The sequence below is a fragment of the Zerene cesonia genome, chromosome 17, assembly GCF_012273895.1.
Source record: "Zerene cesonia ecotype Mississippi chromosome 17, Zerene_cesonia_1.1, whole genome shotgun sequence".
NCBI classification, from domain to species: domain Eukaryota; kingdom Metazoa; phylum Arthropoda; class Insecta; order Lepidoptera; family Pieridae; genus Zerene; species Zerene cesonia.
Window position 1 is genome coordinate 9,087,148 of NC_052118.1, and position 15,802 is coordinate 9,102,949.

Here is a 15,802-nt window from a genome sequence, read left to right on the forward strand (position 1 = left end):
TAATAAATGTTATTTGCAGTTAACAATTTTCTTTTTTCTTTATTACAATATTTATGGCAAGACTAGGTATATAAATAAGCTTAAAAATCGACAACGGCTCGACCAAGTTGTTTTATTTTTTATGTTTTTGTTAAATCGCAAGGAATTACGAGAAAAAGTTTACATCGGGTGACGCCAGTTCGGCCCGTTAGTCATTCCTTATTATAATATGAACTTGCGGAATCCCCCCATGAATTTTATATGATGCAACTGCTTATCTCAGAACTGCTTTTTTATTTCTTTTCCATATAACTGTTATTTTATTATAGTATATTGTTTCGTATAATGCTATTGCCCTTTTCCTAAATAAATTGAACGCTAATTTTAGGTTATTTATTCACGATTTAATGGCAATACTCAGAGTCATGCCTGTATCTTTTGAAGTTAGTAATAAACGAACACGCAACCAGTCAATTTTGTACAATAAACCTGACATTTGGACGCCCTATAAAAAGGGCATAGACTCGGTTGTAAGCGATTTATGGATAGGTAAAGAACTATACTTGTCCATAGCTGAACTTTGTAATTGGCATTTTCACCTATTAAGCATATATACGTTTTTATTTTCGAAGGAGGTTAAAAATCACACTAATATTATAAATGTGAAAGTTTGTTTGATTGGATGTTTGTCCGTCAATCACGCTAAAACTACTGACAGACTTTTGATGAAATTTTGTATACAGACAAGTTATGAGCTGATTTGGGTGATGAGATACTATTTATCCGTTTAAATGCCCCCTAAGGATAAAACAGGAATAGACAGTCACTAATTCATTTGTAAATGCCCTTAATTCACGCGGGCAAAGCCGCGGGCGGAATCTAGAATCCTATAAACATGGAAGTAACTATATTTATCTGTCACGTGTGTTTCTTAGAGTAAGATCTCAGCGCAACTAGACGTCACGTAATTTCGGAAGAACGTTTTATGGATGATTTAGTAACGACTATGATCGCATGTCTCCGTAGACGGCCATCTCCACGTATGAGGTAACATACATAATAACATTACTTATCGAAATTCTCCTAGCTTTTTCCCACGTTAAAAATAATATCAATTCTCCCAGACACTTTCCGCCGTTCATATTATTGCGTTATACTTTAAAAATAATTACTTAACGTCTGTGGAATATTGAAGACTTATTTTTAACGATATTGTCTTACATATGCGTAAATATCACCTAGAAGAATTTACGTGAAGTTTTGTTTTTGTATGATTACTAAGCAAGCAATCTAATCAAGCGAAACTAGGCATCTAGAACATGCTAACACCGCTCAATCGTCCACATTTCGTTCGTCAGAAAATACGTGACGTCTGCGATCTTGGGCTGTTTATCTTCATAAAAATACTTTTGTGTTAATAAAGGAAAATAACAACTGAACTAAAAGAAAAAAATACTTTTTGTAAATGAATAATATAAGCACGATTAGAACTAGGGAGAATCGTGTTTCTCTGCTCTCGAAGAAAGAAAGAAAGCATTTCTTCTAATACCACAATGTCGTGTATCAGTATGGCACAGAAAAGGAAATTTCTCAGCACGATTAAAACTTTTTAATGTGTAAGTCATTGAGCATGGAGCCGAAGAATTCCCATTTAAATTACTTTATTAAATCCTATGAGAGCCAGGAAATATGTTTCGTTAATTGTTTCAAAGAACTCGGAATATTTATTATGAATTGTTTGCAATCTTTTCTTAATGAAATTATTCCGTGAAAGTACGATTCAGCGCGGTATTTGCTTACTCCCTTTGTCTTTCTTTTGGTTGCAAAACGATCACAAATGGAAGAAATGTAAAACATTTTTTCTGATTATTTGAAAAGGAATTAATTGTAGATTATGTAGGTTATATTAAACGATTGTTTCATTAAAATGCAAATGCCCGACTGTTTCAATTTATTTTTTTTTATCAAAATTAAATATATAATAATTATTATAACCGTTTTCACCGAACGACCAACTTCATGCAGCGAGTAGATATTTGCCAGGTATGAAGCACTACTTATGATACTACGCAGATTCATTAGAACAGTAGATACCCGTATATGCAGTAAGCAAATCTTTTTGGAAATCAACCCTGAGTGCAGTAGCCATGACATGGTGAAGTTTAGAACAAGCTATGTTAAAGATAAATCTATCTACAGAAAATCGTGTCTTTGTTGTTTGCCTTTGACGAGTATCTATATATCTGAATGCAACATTATATAAATTTAATAGGATCAGATCATTGCATTGTCGTCAAACTTATATTTGCGTAAGCACGCAATATTTTAGGTCCGAAACCGGGAAGTGGGACAAAACTGAGTTGAATGCATTGCAAGGTCGTTACTTTTCAAGCATTTTTTTGGGTTTCCATTCAAGATCTGACACCTTGAATTGATGATAATCAAATAATAAAGGAACGCATAATTCGAACTAATTACGCGATTTCTTAAGTCGGTTCACAATTTAAACACATACAGACGACTTAATATCGATGAAAATACACAAAAAATACAAACAGACGAATATAGAACTGCTTATCATTCGCATTGTACCAATTTGAATATTTCTTTTTTGTGCCCTTTTGGTCAAAACAAGTTTTGTTAAAGGAAAATTACAAAGAATGTTTCGCATTCAAATAAACGAGCGTATATAAAAAATTGGCAAGTTTAACCGATCAAAAACACGTGCCGAAGATTATAATTGATGTGGGTACTTACCGTACAGCTTCTGAATATTGTCGCAGTGTTTTGGGGCCGCGTTCGAATACCTTCACGCATGTGTGAGTGTAGCTTAGGGAGGCCATTTTGCATTCTTGACAAATTTCGCGGGACGTTTTCACCTTAAATAAAATATTGTGTTTATTATTATTATACATTGTAACATTTTTCGTGTGATGTGAGTATGGAATACAAAATTTTGTATGGGGAGTTACATACATCTATTTATATTCGTAGATTTATTAAATAATTATAACTTATGATTATAACGATTTTTTCCGTCAATCTAGTCTTTATTACCCGTCTTAAGTCTGGAATGTCTGCACTGATTAAAATAGGAGTTGAAAAGAAAGATTGAAATAATTTATTATATATATATATATATATATATATATATATATATATATATATATATATATATATATATATATATATATATATATAGAACTTTTTAGGAATTGTGTTATCCAAAAACAATTTATCCTACGCATGCTGATGCCGGAGACATCTCACACCGCTAGGAACTTGTTTAAAAGTTTTTCATATAAAAAAATTATTGTCTTAATCCAAGCCGAGAAAATGGAACAAAATAGAAACCATTTAAATCCGTACGGCTGTTCTTGAGTTATATTATGTCAACGGAGGTGTAAAATCGTCTTTACAATTTTCATCATTCGCGTGCATTTGCTTCGTTGGTTAAAGATGAGCGAAAATATAATGTACCTAAGCTTAGTTAGCTTTAATTATTTAATGATTAGCTGCGCCCCGCAGTTTTACCCGCGTAAGTCCGTATCCCGTAGGAATATCGAGATAAAAGTTGCCTATATGTTATTCCAGTTGTCCAGCTGTCTACGTCTACGTACCAAATTTCATTGCAATCGGTTTTGTAGTTTTTGCAGCAACAAACTCACACACATGCTTACAAACTTTCGAATTTATAATATTAGTAGGATAGTAGTAGGAAGTAGGATTATTTGAGCGCAGTCATATAAATTTTAAATTATATAAGGTATTGGAATAATTCTTACGTATAATACAATTACGTATAATGAAACGGTGAAGGAATACATCATGAGGAAACCGGCATGTCCAAGAATCAAAAGGTGGCGTGGTGGCCTTAACCCTCATAGGGAGCCTGTGTCCCAGCAGTGGGAACATATATGGGCTGATGATGATGATGATAATAAGACTTTCTTGACGTGTTATCCAATTGTAATTTAAATAAGTATTCTTTTATATAATTAAATAATAAGAGTAGTAAGTATTAATTCAAAATACAATTACTTGCTTATAATCGTATAAGTTGCAAAAAAACTTGAGAGGTGTCAAGGGACACCCGGATGGAACGAAGTTTCTTTCGATTAATTAGTGAAGGAATTGCGAAGAAGAGAAAAGAAGAGAGAAGAACATGCGACGCCGCACAGCTTACAATAGCTTACTATAGCAAAAAGTGTCCTGACACCTTTCCTAAGAATTTTTTCCGTCTAGCCCCCCTAGCTCACAACGTGCGATAAGGAACTTCGTTTGAATAAATAAACGGTTGTATTATTTGATTACATTGGCTTAGAAGTTTGATTTTTTTCACAGCTTGAAGGGAAAGTAAACTTGAATATTTGATATGTATTTCAGCTTGATATCTCCATGCGTTTCGGGCATAAAGGTGCTTGACAGACAGACATACGAACGTACTACAAAATGCTAAGGTTTTTCCTTTTGAGGTACGGAACCCTAAAAAGCTTAGTAATTAATTAGTTGCTAGGATGAAAAAAATAGTTAACGCGAAGTTTGGATAAAATAAGACATCGAAGCTTAACCTTAACAACTTTTTAATACAATTAGAGCTTTATCTTCCGTGCACTAAGTTTAATCAACTCGCAGCAATAGTCCAGTTAACTCTAAAATTAATTTTGTATACATTTTTCATGCTTTGTCCTTCATCTTTCTCAATATTTCAATCCTTTCATCAATCATGAATTTCTCCTGGGTACAGTGGTTGATTCATCGTGGAACCAAGAGGGCATTGATTCGAATTTCGGACCAAGGAAAATAAAATGTCTCAGTATGAAAAGACAAATAAGTTTGATTGTTAGCCAGATTTACGTGTATGTTAATAAAAATGTCAGTGGAACAAATGGATGTCTCAAATACAATTTAATAACGATGTCTTGTATTTTACTCTGCCGCCCACAGCGTCTCTCGCTTAGACAAAGGTAAAGATTGGCAAATAGTCCCGGGGTTTTACTCACACGTTTCCCTTTTTCTTTTTTTTTTATGTCAGCGGGCAACTGAGCAGGTGGTTCGCCTGATGGTAAACGATCACCACCGCCCATGAACATTCGCAGAGGCTTAGACCTCTGAGAATGCGCTGCCCGCTTTTAAGGGATAAGGAATGAGGAAAAGATTGATGAATGGAAAGAAGGAATGGACTGGGAAGGGCTAGGAGAAGGAAATAGGCCTCCGGCTCCCCCACTCGCTGTACGAAACACAATAGCAAGCTATTATTTCACGCCGGTTTTCTGTGGGGGTGTGGTACTTCCCCGGTGCGAGCTGGCCCAATTCGTGCCGAAGCGTGCTCGACTCCCACATTAAAAATCTTTTAGGATATCCGGGATACAAACTATGCTACTATCCATGTAAAATTTTATCCTTGTCTAGGCGGGAAGAAGAGACAGGCATACAGACATACAGATAAACAGGTGGACAGACAGTGTGACATCTAGTTTGCAATGGAAATTGATGACGTAAATTTATTCATCCCTCACAACAAATAAAACCTCTTTTCCATAGTAACAGGTTGTGCTGATGGACAGATGGGCAGAATGTTAAACGTTATGAAACTGTAAGTGTGCTTTTACCAACTTTAAAACTTTATCAACCGACTTCAAAAATCGAGGAGGTTATCAATCCAACCATATATGTTTGGCATGTGTTAGAACTTTCGACTAATTGAATCGATTTAGTTCGGACTTTTTGCTGGTGTCTCCCGTTTAAATTTGATCTAGTTCTAACAATTTGAATGAGAATCAGTTTTTTATTGAAAATTATTATTAATTCTCATGTTAAACAATTTGAAAAGTTAATATATGTAAAATATTATTAATTATATAATCACATTATATTGATCTTGTATTAATCGAATGGCTGCAAGACTATTTATTTATAAACACATTATTTACACGATAATTGATAAAAATAAAAACGTTATATTCAAGATTGTGAGGCAATGAAAGAAAAATCTAAAACAATATCTCTGTGTACAATTACCCGTGAATCTTTATATCGAAATATCAAGATAATATCGTTATTCTCATCACGAAACGGAAATCATTGGGGATCTATCGCGGAAACCATAAAGAAATGTAAAAATATGTTATATTAGTAAGTATAGTTTTATGCTATCCTCGGTTACAGGCACGGAATGCGACAAAAGATTATAAATAATTATATTGTACCTTAATTAGATCATGACTTTAATGAATAAATATTATAATTAAGTGAAAAAAAGACAAATATCGCAAAGTGAATAAATGATAGTTAAAAGGATATTTTGACGAAGCTTCTTTGAAAAATTCGATTTTCATTTGTCTATATTGACGCTTCAAATTCACACATTTTTCCACTTCGCTTGTTCAATAATAAAACACTTTAATTGTATTTGTAGCTAACTTTTGCTACTAACTTTGTCTGTATGTTTTTACACCTAGAAATCAATAAAATTGGAAGGTAAATAACGTACGCTTATGTGAGTAAATAACAAAAAAAAATATGTAGACAAAAGATTATTGAAACACAAGCTCCGTAATTATCCAGCTAATTTCTATGAGTAATATCGACGTCTAACGCTTTTGTTAAGTGACGACGTTCGTTGTTTGAGGGCGTTGTACCACGTCGAAACATCTGTAGGCACTGTGGGCCATTCAACCTAGACAAGGGATCGGGTATAGCATGCAAATCTATTGTATTACAAATTGCTCGATATATTGTATAATACGCAACCCGCCCCAGCCACAGAGGATATACTGATGCTAAATATTAGGTATTAGTTAGGACTATACCTGCATGCGTGTTACATTATATGTTACAGTTGAAACCGATGTTCGTTAGGACGCGTTTTCCCTAGTTAGAACCATTTAGTTGTAAATAAATGCCTATATTTAAACTAGAATTAACTAAAGCAAGTTAAAACAAGTTCTCGTTGTCAAAACGCGTTTTTCGAAAGCGGGAAATGCCCTAAAGATCAGCGTGATTGAGATAATCGATATGCATTTGCCTTATTGTCTTTTTTATGTTATAGCAGGCAACTGAGGTCGGTGGTTCGCCTGATTGTAAGCGAGCACTACCGCCCATGAACATTCGCAAAAGTAGTGCTTCGGCGAATGTGCTTCCCGCTTTTAAGCAGGAAGAGATAAGGAGATGATTGAAGCCGGGAAAACAGGAACGAGATGTGTGGAAAAGAAAACCTTCAGCTCCCCACTTACGAAACACAGTAGCATGTTACTATTTCACGCCGGCCGAACTCTACAAGGGAACCTGTATTACACTGCTACTAGCATTACTTAGTACAAGGTCAAGAATGCCACCTATCTTATTTGTGTCAGTATTATACTGAGGTAATTTACTAAATGAGACCATATCATCATATTGATTAATAACATTTTTAAATGCTGAATTTAAGTTAAAATCGCCAAATATTACAATTTTATATTTTTGAAAACGTATACATTATCCTTCTAATATTTTAAAAATATTGCAATATATGTCATCCTTAGAACTAGGAGGTCTTGCGTTTTATCATAATTAAAACGAATAATGAATTAATAATAATACACAAGACTGATTGCAATCAAACAACATACACAATAAAATAAAATAATTACAAAAAATAAACATTAAAAATTAAAGGACAACGCTAACACATTTCCAATAATAAAAGCATACATGTGTTCGTTGTGGCTGCAAAAAGGCCCTGGCTCAGCATAATATTCTAAAATTAATGTAGTTATTATAAACTACCCACTCTCATAGGTAATTATATCATAGGTAAATATATAGTTAACCTACCTACATATGTGCTAAAAAATAACTTCCACTTCTTATATTGTATTCTTAACTTATTTTTCTTTTAAGTTAGTCAGCCAAACCAAGGTAGATAGAAGTATATTAAATACGATTTGTGATATTATGAAAAAATCATTTGAACTTGTAGTCTATAACAATAGTAACAGTAGAAAATTGAAAACAATAATGAGATATTTTAGGAATTATTTAAAAACTGGCAATTAATCCCATAGATAAGAACCAATTATATTGTTGATGAAGACAAATAGCTTTTAAAATTACTAAAAATGTATATATTTTTAACTTACCAATATCTGAACACAATGCGTGGCGATTATTCCCACTAGCACCGTACCAATGCAACCTGGTATGATTCCAGTGTGTTTGAAGGCCGCTGGCATAGCGAGCAATCCGGAGCCCAAAGAGGACTTGAGCAGATGGAAGAACGAGCCAGCCGTTCTGAAAGAAAATTAAAATTTACTTTCAATTTGCGGTTCGAGATAAGCAGAATTATATATTGTGCACTAGCTTGTGCCCGCAGCTTCGTACGCGTTCAATTCGGAGTAGTACAATAGATATATACATGTAAACCATCCTCTTGAATCACTATATCTTTTTAAAAATCCGTCGAAATCTGTTGTGTAGTTTTAGAGATCCAAGCATACATACACAAGGACAGACGCGGGAAGCGACTTACTTTGTACTTTGTAGTGATAATATATTATAGTTAAAACGACTGAACTAATTTCCTTGAATCTTAGGTTACATCAGTTACTATCAATCGGCTATTTTTGATAAATCATAGTTTCAAACCAATAAAAAACTTTCCGGGTTGCTAAATTGGTTCCAGAGCCACAAATTTCATGACCAATTTCTTTTTGTTCTAATAACTTGTAGTTTATGGTAAGTCCTTCATTAGACATCAATGAAATGATGAGCAAAAAGGTTTAATAATTTAATAGGTTAAAGAGCGCCTCGAGATCGCCATATTAAAATGTTACTAATTGGCCGGATTTTACTTCAGTTCAATTACATTTGTCTCTTTTTCGCTCACGACACTTGAATGATGCTATCTCCTTTTGACGTGTAATCATCATTTAGTTCGAAATTGCAAAATTTAATTTTTAATGTGTGCGTTGGTGTGTTTTTTTGAAAATCGAATGTTACGTTGGTAACCTATCTACACCTTTTTACTTGTGATATCAGTTGTTAAACATAATAACTGTTAGCTGCAGATCCGTTAGCGGGTTATATAGTGGTGACCTTGAAAGTAGGAACAAATATATTTTAATATATATTTTTTAGGCTTTTAATATCCGAACCGACCGAAAATTTATTATACCAGATCGATTGTCCCGGCTCCGCCCCTATATTAAGATTCCTGTTTTATTTGGGACATTATACAAAAGAACATTTATTTTGGATAAAAAGTAATCACATCACTGAAATCAGCTCATAACCTGTCTGTATACCAAATTTAATCAAAATGTGTTAAGCAGTTTCAGCGTGATTTACGGACAAATATCCAGTCGAACAAACTTTCACATTTATAATATTAGTGTGAAGTGTGATAGTTAAAGAAAATGTAATTTGTAAGCCCTTTCTTAACCAACACAAGTTGTGTATGTGTATTGCTCAATACATGGAAGAACAGAGATGAAATTTGCACCTGGCTGGAAATACATTTTTAAAATTGTCACAAGAAATTCCTTTTCTCATGCACGAATGAATAATTACATGTTCTTATTATAAGAATAATACATAATTTCTTCTAACACGACTGTTTAATCCTATCCTACTAATATTATAAATGCGAAAGTTGGTAAGGATGTGTGTGTTTGTTGCTCTTTCACGCAAAAACTACTGAACCGATTGCAATGAAATTTGGCACGTAGATAGCTGGACAACTGGAATAACATATAGGCAACTTTTATCTCCATGTTCCTACGGGATACGGACTAACGCGGGTGAAACCGCGGGGCGCAGCTAGTATATCATAACAATATGTTTTAAAGGAAGCGTTCTGTAATCAACCTACACGCGAAGGCATCAAATATCCAACCCTCATTCAATTACGCTCCAACAAGGATCTCAAGAAGTTATTTCTAACCCCTACTTATATGGGATAAGAGTTCTAACGTTATATTGTAGACACTTAGAATATTTCATCAAACTCGTGTGTAATACTAGCTGTTCGCCCCGGCTTCGCCCGTGGTACATGTATAGTCTATGTCACTCAATGCAGTTGCAGCTTTATAAGAGTGAAAGAATTTCTAAAATCGGTAGAATAGTTTTTGAGTTTAACCATTACAAACAAACAAAGAAAAATATAAATTCTTTTTATTTATAATATTAGTGAAGATGTTTACAAGTTTATATGTCTGCTTTCAAATTAAATATATTTTCCCAATATTTCAACAGGTTTATTGATTCTCTGCTCTTATTCCTCCGTCCTCGTGAAACTAGAAATAATCCTGTACTATTAGTTCTTGAGATTAGCGCGTTCAAACAAACAAATTCTTCACATACTTAAATATTATTAGTACAGATTTGTTTTGATATTTCTTTCTAAGCATTGAAGATACGTTTCGTTCATTCCCCTTTCAGATACCTGGGAATTCTTATTTTCTAGGAATTATCTAACTAACCAAACAAATACTCTTATAAATGCATACGAATATTTCTTTTCAGTCAATAGAAATATCAAAGGTTGTTTGAAACTGTAACGAATCTCTTTACTGGTTTATTGTATTGAAAACAATTCATTCTTATTTTATTATTAAAGAGAGTGGTTTATGGGCAAATACGTCTTCATCGCAATAAACAGTAAATTTTTAAATACAATATTATTGGAGGCATGGCTTGCTGTAATTACTGAATCTATATACTAATGTTATAAACCTGAAGTGTTTTTTCATTTGTTTGATTGCTTGAACGCGCTAAACTCAGGAACTACTGGTCCGATTTGAAAAATTCTTACTGATGCATATTCGATTCTCGATATTATTATTATAAATGCGAAAGTACCTCTGTCTGTCTGTTACGCTTTCACACCTAAACCACTTAGCGGATTTTGATGATTTTTGGTATGAAGATAGAACTGAACTCAAGAAAGGATATAGGATACATTTTATCGCGAAAAAAGGGTAGAAGGGGTGGAAATGGGAATGAAAGAATTTATGGAAGTTCCTAATTGTCAAACATAAAATCATGTAGGATTCTTACACACTTAAACTATTAACCAATTTTGATAAATAGTTTATTACACTTTGGGAAAGACTATATAGGCTTACCATATCGCGCGATATAACCGAATTCCCGGTCGAAGCCGCGGCCGGAAAGCTAGTACTTTATATCGGAGAATTAAAAGACAGTCGGAAAAACGATGAAACTCGACTCAATGGAGGTGGATGTAATGGAAATGTCTAAAAAATACCAAAATACGATGTTTCAATATAAAGTTTTGGCAAAAATTGTTGCAACTAGACCATCTTTAAATGGGATCACACTGAAGGCACCAGTTTCCAAATAAAAATACAATCATCAAAATCATCCAGTTAAAGTACTGAGATAACAATCACCTTTTTTTTAATCCAGTTGGTAAACCAACTTATTGCCTCCCTTTTAAACATAGACTCTCAATATCCTAGAAAATGTGAGACATAACAGCCAACAATGGAGTAGTAAATAATTGACATTAATTGACATAAGGCAGAAAACGTAATTATATGATTGGTTGGATATTGTATTGTACTGATACTAATGTAATAACAAATTTTTATATAATACCCTCTGTAACTATGTTGGGTTCGTCTGATGGTATGCGATCACTACCGCCCTCAAGGGCAGCCCTACCTCTACCAATGTATATACATTCGTAGAGGTAGGGCCGCTGCAAATGCGTTGTCATAAAAAGATAAAGCAATTATTATTGATGATGGGAATTAATAAATGGACTAGGGAGGGTGTGGAAAAGGATACAGGCGTCCGGAATTGCAGTGTTTTCTTATATTGTTAACTAGTACGTGTGTCGTTTTAATACATTTTAGTATTGCCATGGTATGAAGGTTATTTGATGGCGCAATTTTGCTTAATTTTAATTAATTTTTAATTTTATCGCCTTAAAATGCTTGATAAGTGAGAAAATTTTAAAGAATAGAAACATTCGAATGCGAGCCGGGATAGATTAGAAACATACGGTATTATTTGCAGGATTTTATAAAAAGCAAATGGAAAGAACCTTTGATGAAATCTCAAAATACAACAATCTCTTTAAAAGGGGATTATAGGAGTATCCATCCTCGACCCTTGGTTGTTTTTTATGGATTAATAAACAAAAATTCACGGACAACGTTTGATATTGGATTGGCAAATATAAATGCTAATTTTGTGGACGAAACACAATGTTTAATATATTTGAATGAAAAACGTATATGTGAATAACATAATTAGAATTTTATAGGACAAACGATTTATTTAACTTCCATTCACAAATTAGTATGTACGTTGTATGTTTTGGTTTGTCTCTTTTCACTCTAATATAATAAATTATGAACTGTCTTCATTCTACATACTTATGTAATATTGTTAGTTACCAAACAATAAATCCGTTATTTTATATCCAAGTGAATAATATTGTATTCATTTTTATTTTTGATTTGTTCTTTACTTACTTCATAAAGGGGACACTGAGAAACAGCGCTGTCAATGTTCTTAACATTGCAGCATAGGCTGAATTGTCTCCTTTTTGTCAGGGTCGTTATGACACACTCCTCATATCTAATACTGGTCTTCTTCGTTTGTGTAATTATATATATATGTTGTGTAATTGTATCTATGTCTTGCTTTTTATCTGTATAATTTCCATCATTGGTGTGTTGTGCTGTCCCTGATAAATAATTGTTTCTTTCTTTCTTTCTTACTTAACAATCAACATCTGTAAATCCCACTGATATTATAAACGCTAAAGTTTGTAAGTATGGATGAATGGATCTTTGTTACTCTTTCAAGTAAAGCTGAATGCGTTTTAATAAAACAATATAGCTTACATATAAAATAAGACATGAGCTATACAAACACTTGCCTGCGGGTTCGTCCGCGGGTGAAACCGTGTGGCGCAGCTAGTTATGTATAAGTTTCGATCGAAGAAAGACGGAATAAGATTGGCGTTCCTCTTAAACGGAATCAGACTACATAAGAATACATTATCTTGTTTACATGCATACTTAATTAAACTAATTTATGCTGCACAAAACTAAATTAATTACACACTCTCTGAGTTTAGAAATTAAAGATTGGGGAGTCTCCCCTTGACCACACTCGCTATAAAGTGTTCGAAACGTCGGGTTAATAGTATAATGAATAAATCGCGTTGAAAATCCGTTAAAAGGCTTTAATTTCTAAATGTATAATACTCGCGTAAAATCAAACACAAGAAAACACTCTCTGAGTGTTTACCAAAATTACGTCATGGCTTTTTTCACGGGTGGAGGCCAAATAGCATGCCAGCCACGACACTGTTTTCGCTATGTCTTATTTATGTGATTGCTCACAACGCGTCGTGGGCATTTTCAATATAGCCATAACACAAATTTTGCGACGTGGTTCTTATACTGTGAATACTGTGCGTTTTAAGATTTTTTTTACTGACTCAAAAAAAGGAGAGGTTATTAATACAACGGTTTTGAAGATTCTTGTATTATTTAAAGGATTGTGCCTCCCGTGTCCTGTTGAAATTTGGTATAAAAAAAGTAATTTCGCTCAATTAGAGTCGCACAAATGACGTTCAACAACAAACAAAGAACTACGTATATGGAGAATATATTGACTTAATCATAATAAGTTACGTATTATATTCAGATACAAATTTTGAATTTGATGACTATCAGATTTCCGCCTCTGGCTTCGTCCACGTAGACAAAGGTAATGATAGGCACACACGGCGTTTTACCTACATGGTTCCTGTTCCCGTGATTTCTGGGATTTAAACTATTGTATATCATTTCTCGAGTCTCATGCTGTTACTATTACGAAACTGTGTTTTCATTAACGGTAAATAAAGGAGAACAAAGTTGAAGACACTTCAAATTGCAACCAAATGTCTCGTAAATTTTTCTATAGGATTTCTGGATCAGGAGATAGCTTGTGAAGTCTTTTTATCAATATGGCCGCTGCGTGACTCTAATATGGCGACCTAAATAACTTTAAATTAAACTTCTATTAGCCCCCTTACCTACACATCTATGATAAATAATTGCGTTGTTTTTATGTAATAGTCGGTAAAGCAACCAGTGGGTTGCCTGATGGTAAGCAACCAGCACTGCCCATTACCATTTGCAGAGGCTTATATGCCTGTGCAAATGGATTATCACTCTACCCCGCTAAGGAAAGATGAAAGGATTGAAGGAGGGAAGAGGAAGGAAATGGATACAGACCGAGAAACGCAATCTTAAATGTGTATTTTCAATAGATTGCTACCTAGTTGGTAAAAAAAACTTATATTTTACAGCTAACCATCTATATACATAAAGCACTACATAGTAGAAAACAAAGTCGCTTTCTCTGTCCCTATACTTTTACCGTGGTGAAATTATTCATTTCCATGCGTACATGTATATTTTGATCTGGTTAAAGAAAACTCTTTCTCCTTTATAAAACCACGATAGACATAAAACACATACGAACTTGTTACGAAGTTACTGTTTCCAAGATATTACGTCCAGTAGAAGTTTGTTTTGTTTCCAAGTGTATTGAAACCTGAGTTTTCTCAATATTACATCGATTGAGAAATATTTTAGTTTCATAATAATGGAAATCTTAACTGTTATAATAGTGTTTATATGATTTTTCATTTGATTGTCTACATAATGGCGCTTAAGAAGTGATCTAAAGAAAATATTATTCTCAGAATTTACTTAAGCAACATTTTTCTTAATGGAAATCCATTAATTTATGAAATGGGCTTCAAAGACCTAGGTATTTGCTCATTTTTTGTAAGAATGAAAATGAAGATGAAAAGACTAAAGTTCATTCAGTGCCATTAGATTTAAAACTTTATAGGGTTCTAGATAAAAATAGCATTAACGTTCATGGGCGGTGGTGATCACTTACCATTAGACGAACCACCTGCTCAACTGCTGTGACTAAAAAAAAATTGCTTTTATAGTATTGAAATGTATCCTGAAACCCGATTCGAACCCGCGTCATTATGCCAACTGAAACTTTGAAAATTTAGACAACTAAACTGAAGAAATATATTATTTTCGTATGTCCGTCATTTAACATCATACATCACGTCGCATTTGAATACTTTCATCCCTTAGTTATATTGGGTCGCAGTATCAGAAGAATGCATTTTCCAAAAGGAAAATTATATGCTTATATTTTGTTCTAGTAGGTAAATAATATTAAGTAAATTCCCGTCGGAATGTGAAATTGCTTCACTGCTGTAAAAAGTGTTAAAAAGTTTCTATCATAGTTCCCCGATACAGTCTCGCTAGCTTTTGGTAACTTTGTAAATATTCTTTGAAAGCGCAATAATATATCTCAATGTGTTAGCTACTTTTATCATAATATAGGAGTAAGAGTACTATCCAATAGGCACACTAAATTTCATCAAAATCATTCCAATCGTTTCGGAGAAGTATGGTAACTAATATTGTGACACGAGAGTTTCATATATAGGGAAAATAATGCCAAAGAACTGTCCTGTTTTTGTTGTTATGTAGCGACAACCATCTACGGGTTTTCATCTTTCATATATCATTAATGCTCTAGTAAGCTGAACTAATTACATCTTTAAATAGGTTTTTAATTTAGAAAACTAACTGTGAACCGCTGTGTATATTGGTTTGATCTGAGAACTATACAATGTAAACAAATATAAAATAGTGTACCCAGTAACTTATAAAATCTATGGTGTTTATTTTCCGCCCGAACGACCCTTCAACCTACTTCTTGACGGGATATTAACATATTTATCTTATCTTTTATCTTATTTCCTCAGATA

At 33.5% G+C, this 15,802-nt stretch overlaps 1 protein-coding gene across 1 annotated transcript in view; it reads right to left on the reverse strand.

Annotated features, from left to right (window-relative positions):
• Positions 1-15,802, reverse strand: part of LOC119833656 (proton-coupled amino acid transporter-like protein pathetic) — a 41,841-nt gene that overhangs the window by 23,411 nt on the left and 2,628 nt on the right. Inside the window, exons 3-4 of the mRNA XM_038357764.1 lie at positions 8,103-8,253; positions 2,737-2,858 (exon numbers count right to left, since the gene is read on the reverse strand). Of these exons, the coding sequence (XP_038213692.1) occupies positions 2,737-2,858; positions 8,103-8,253 (273 nt within the window). The remainder of the gene's footprint in view (positions 1-2,736; positions 2,859-8,102; positions 8,254-15,802) is intronic.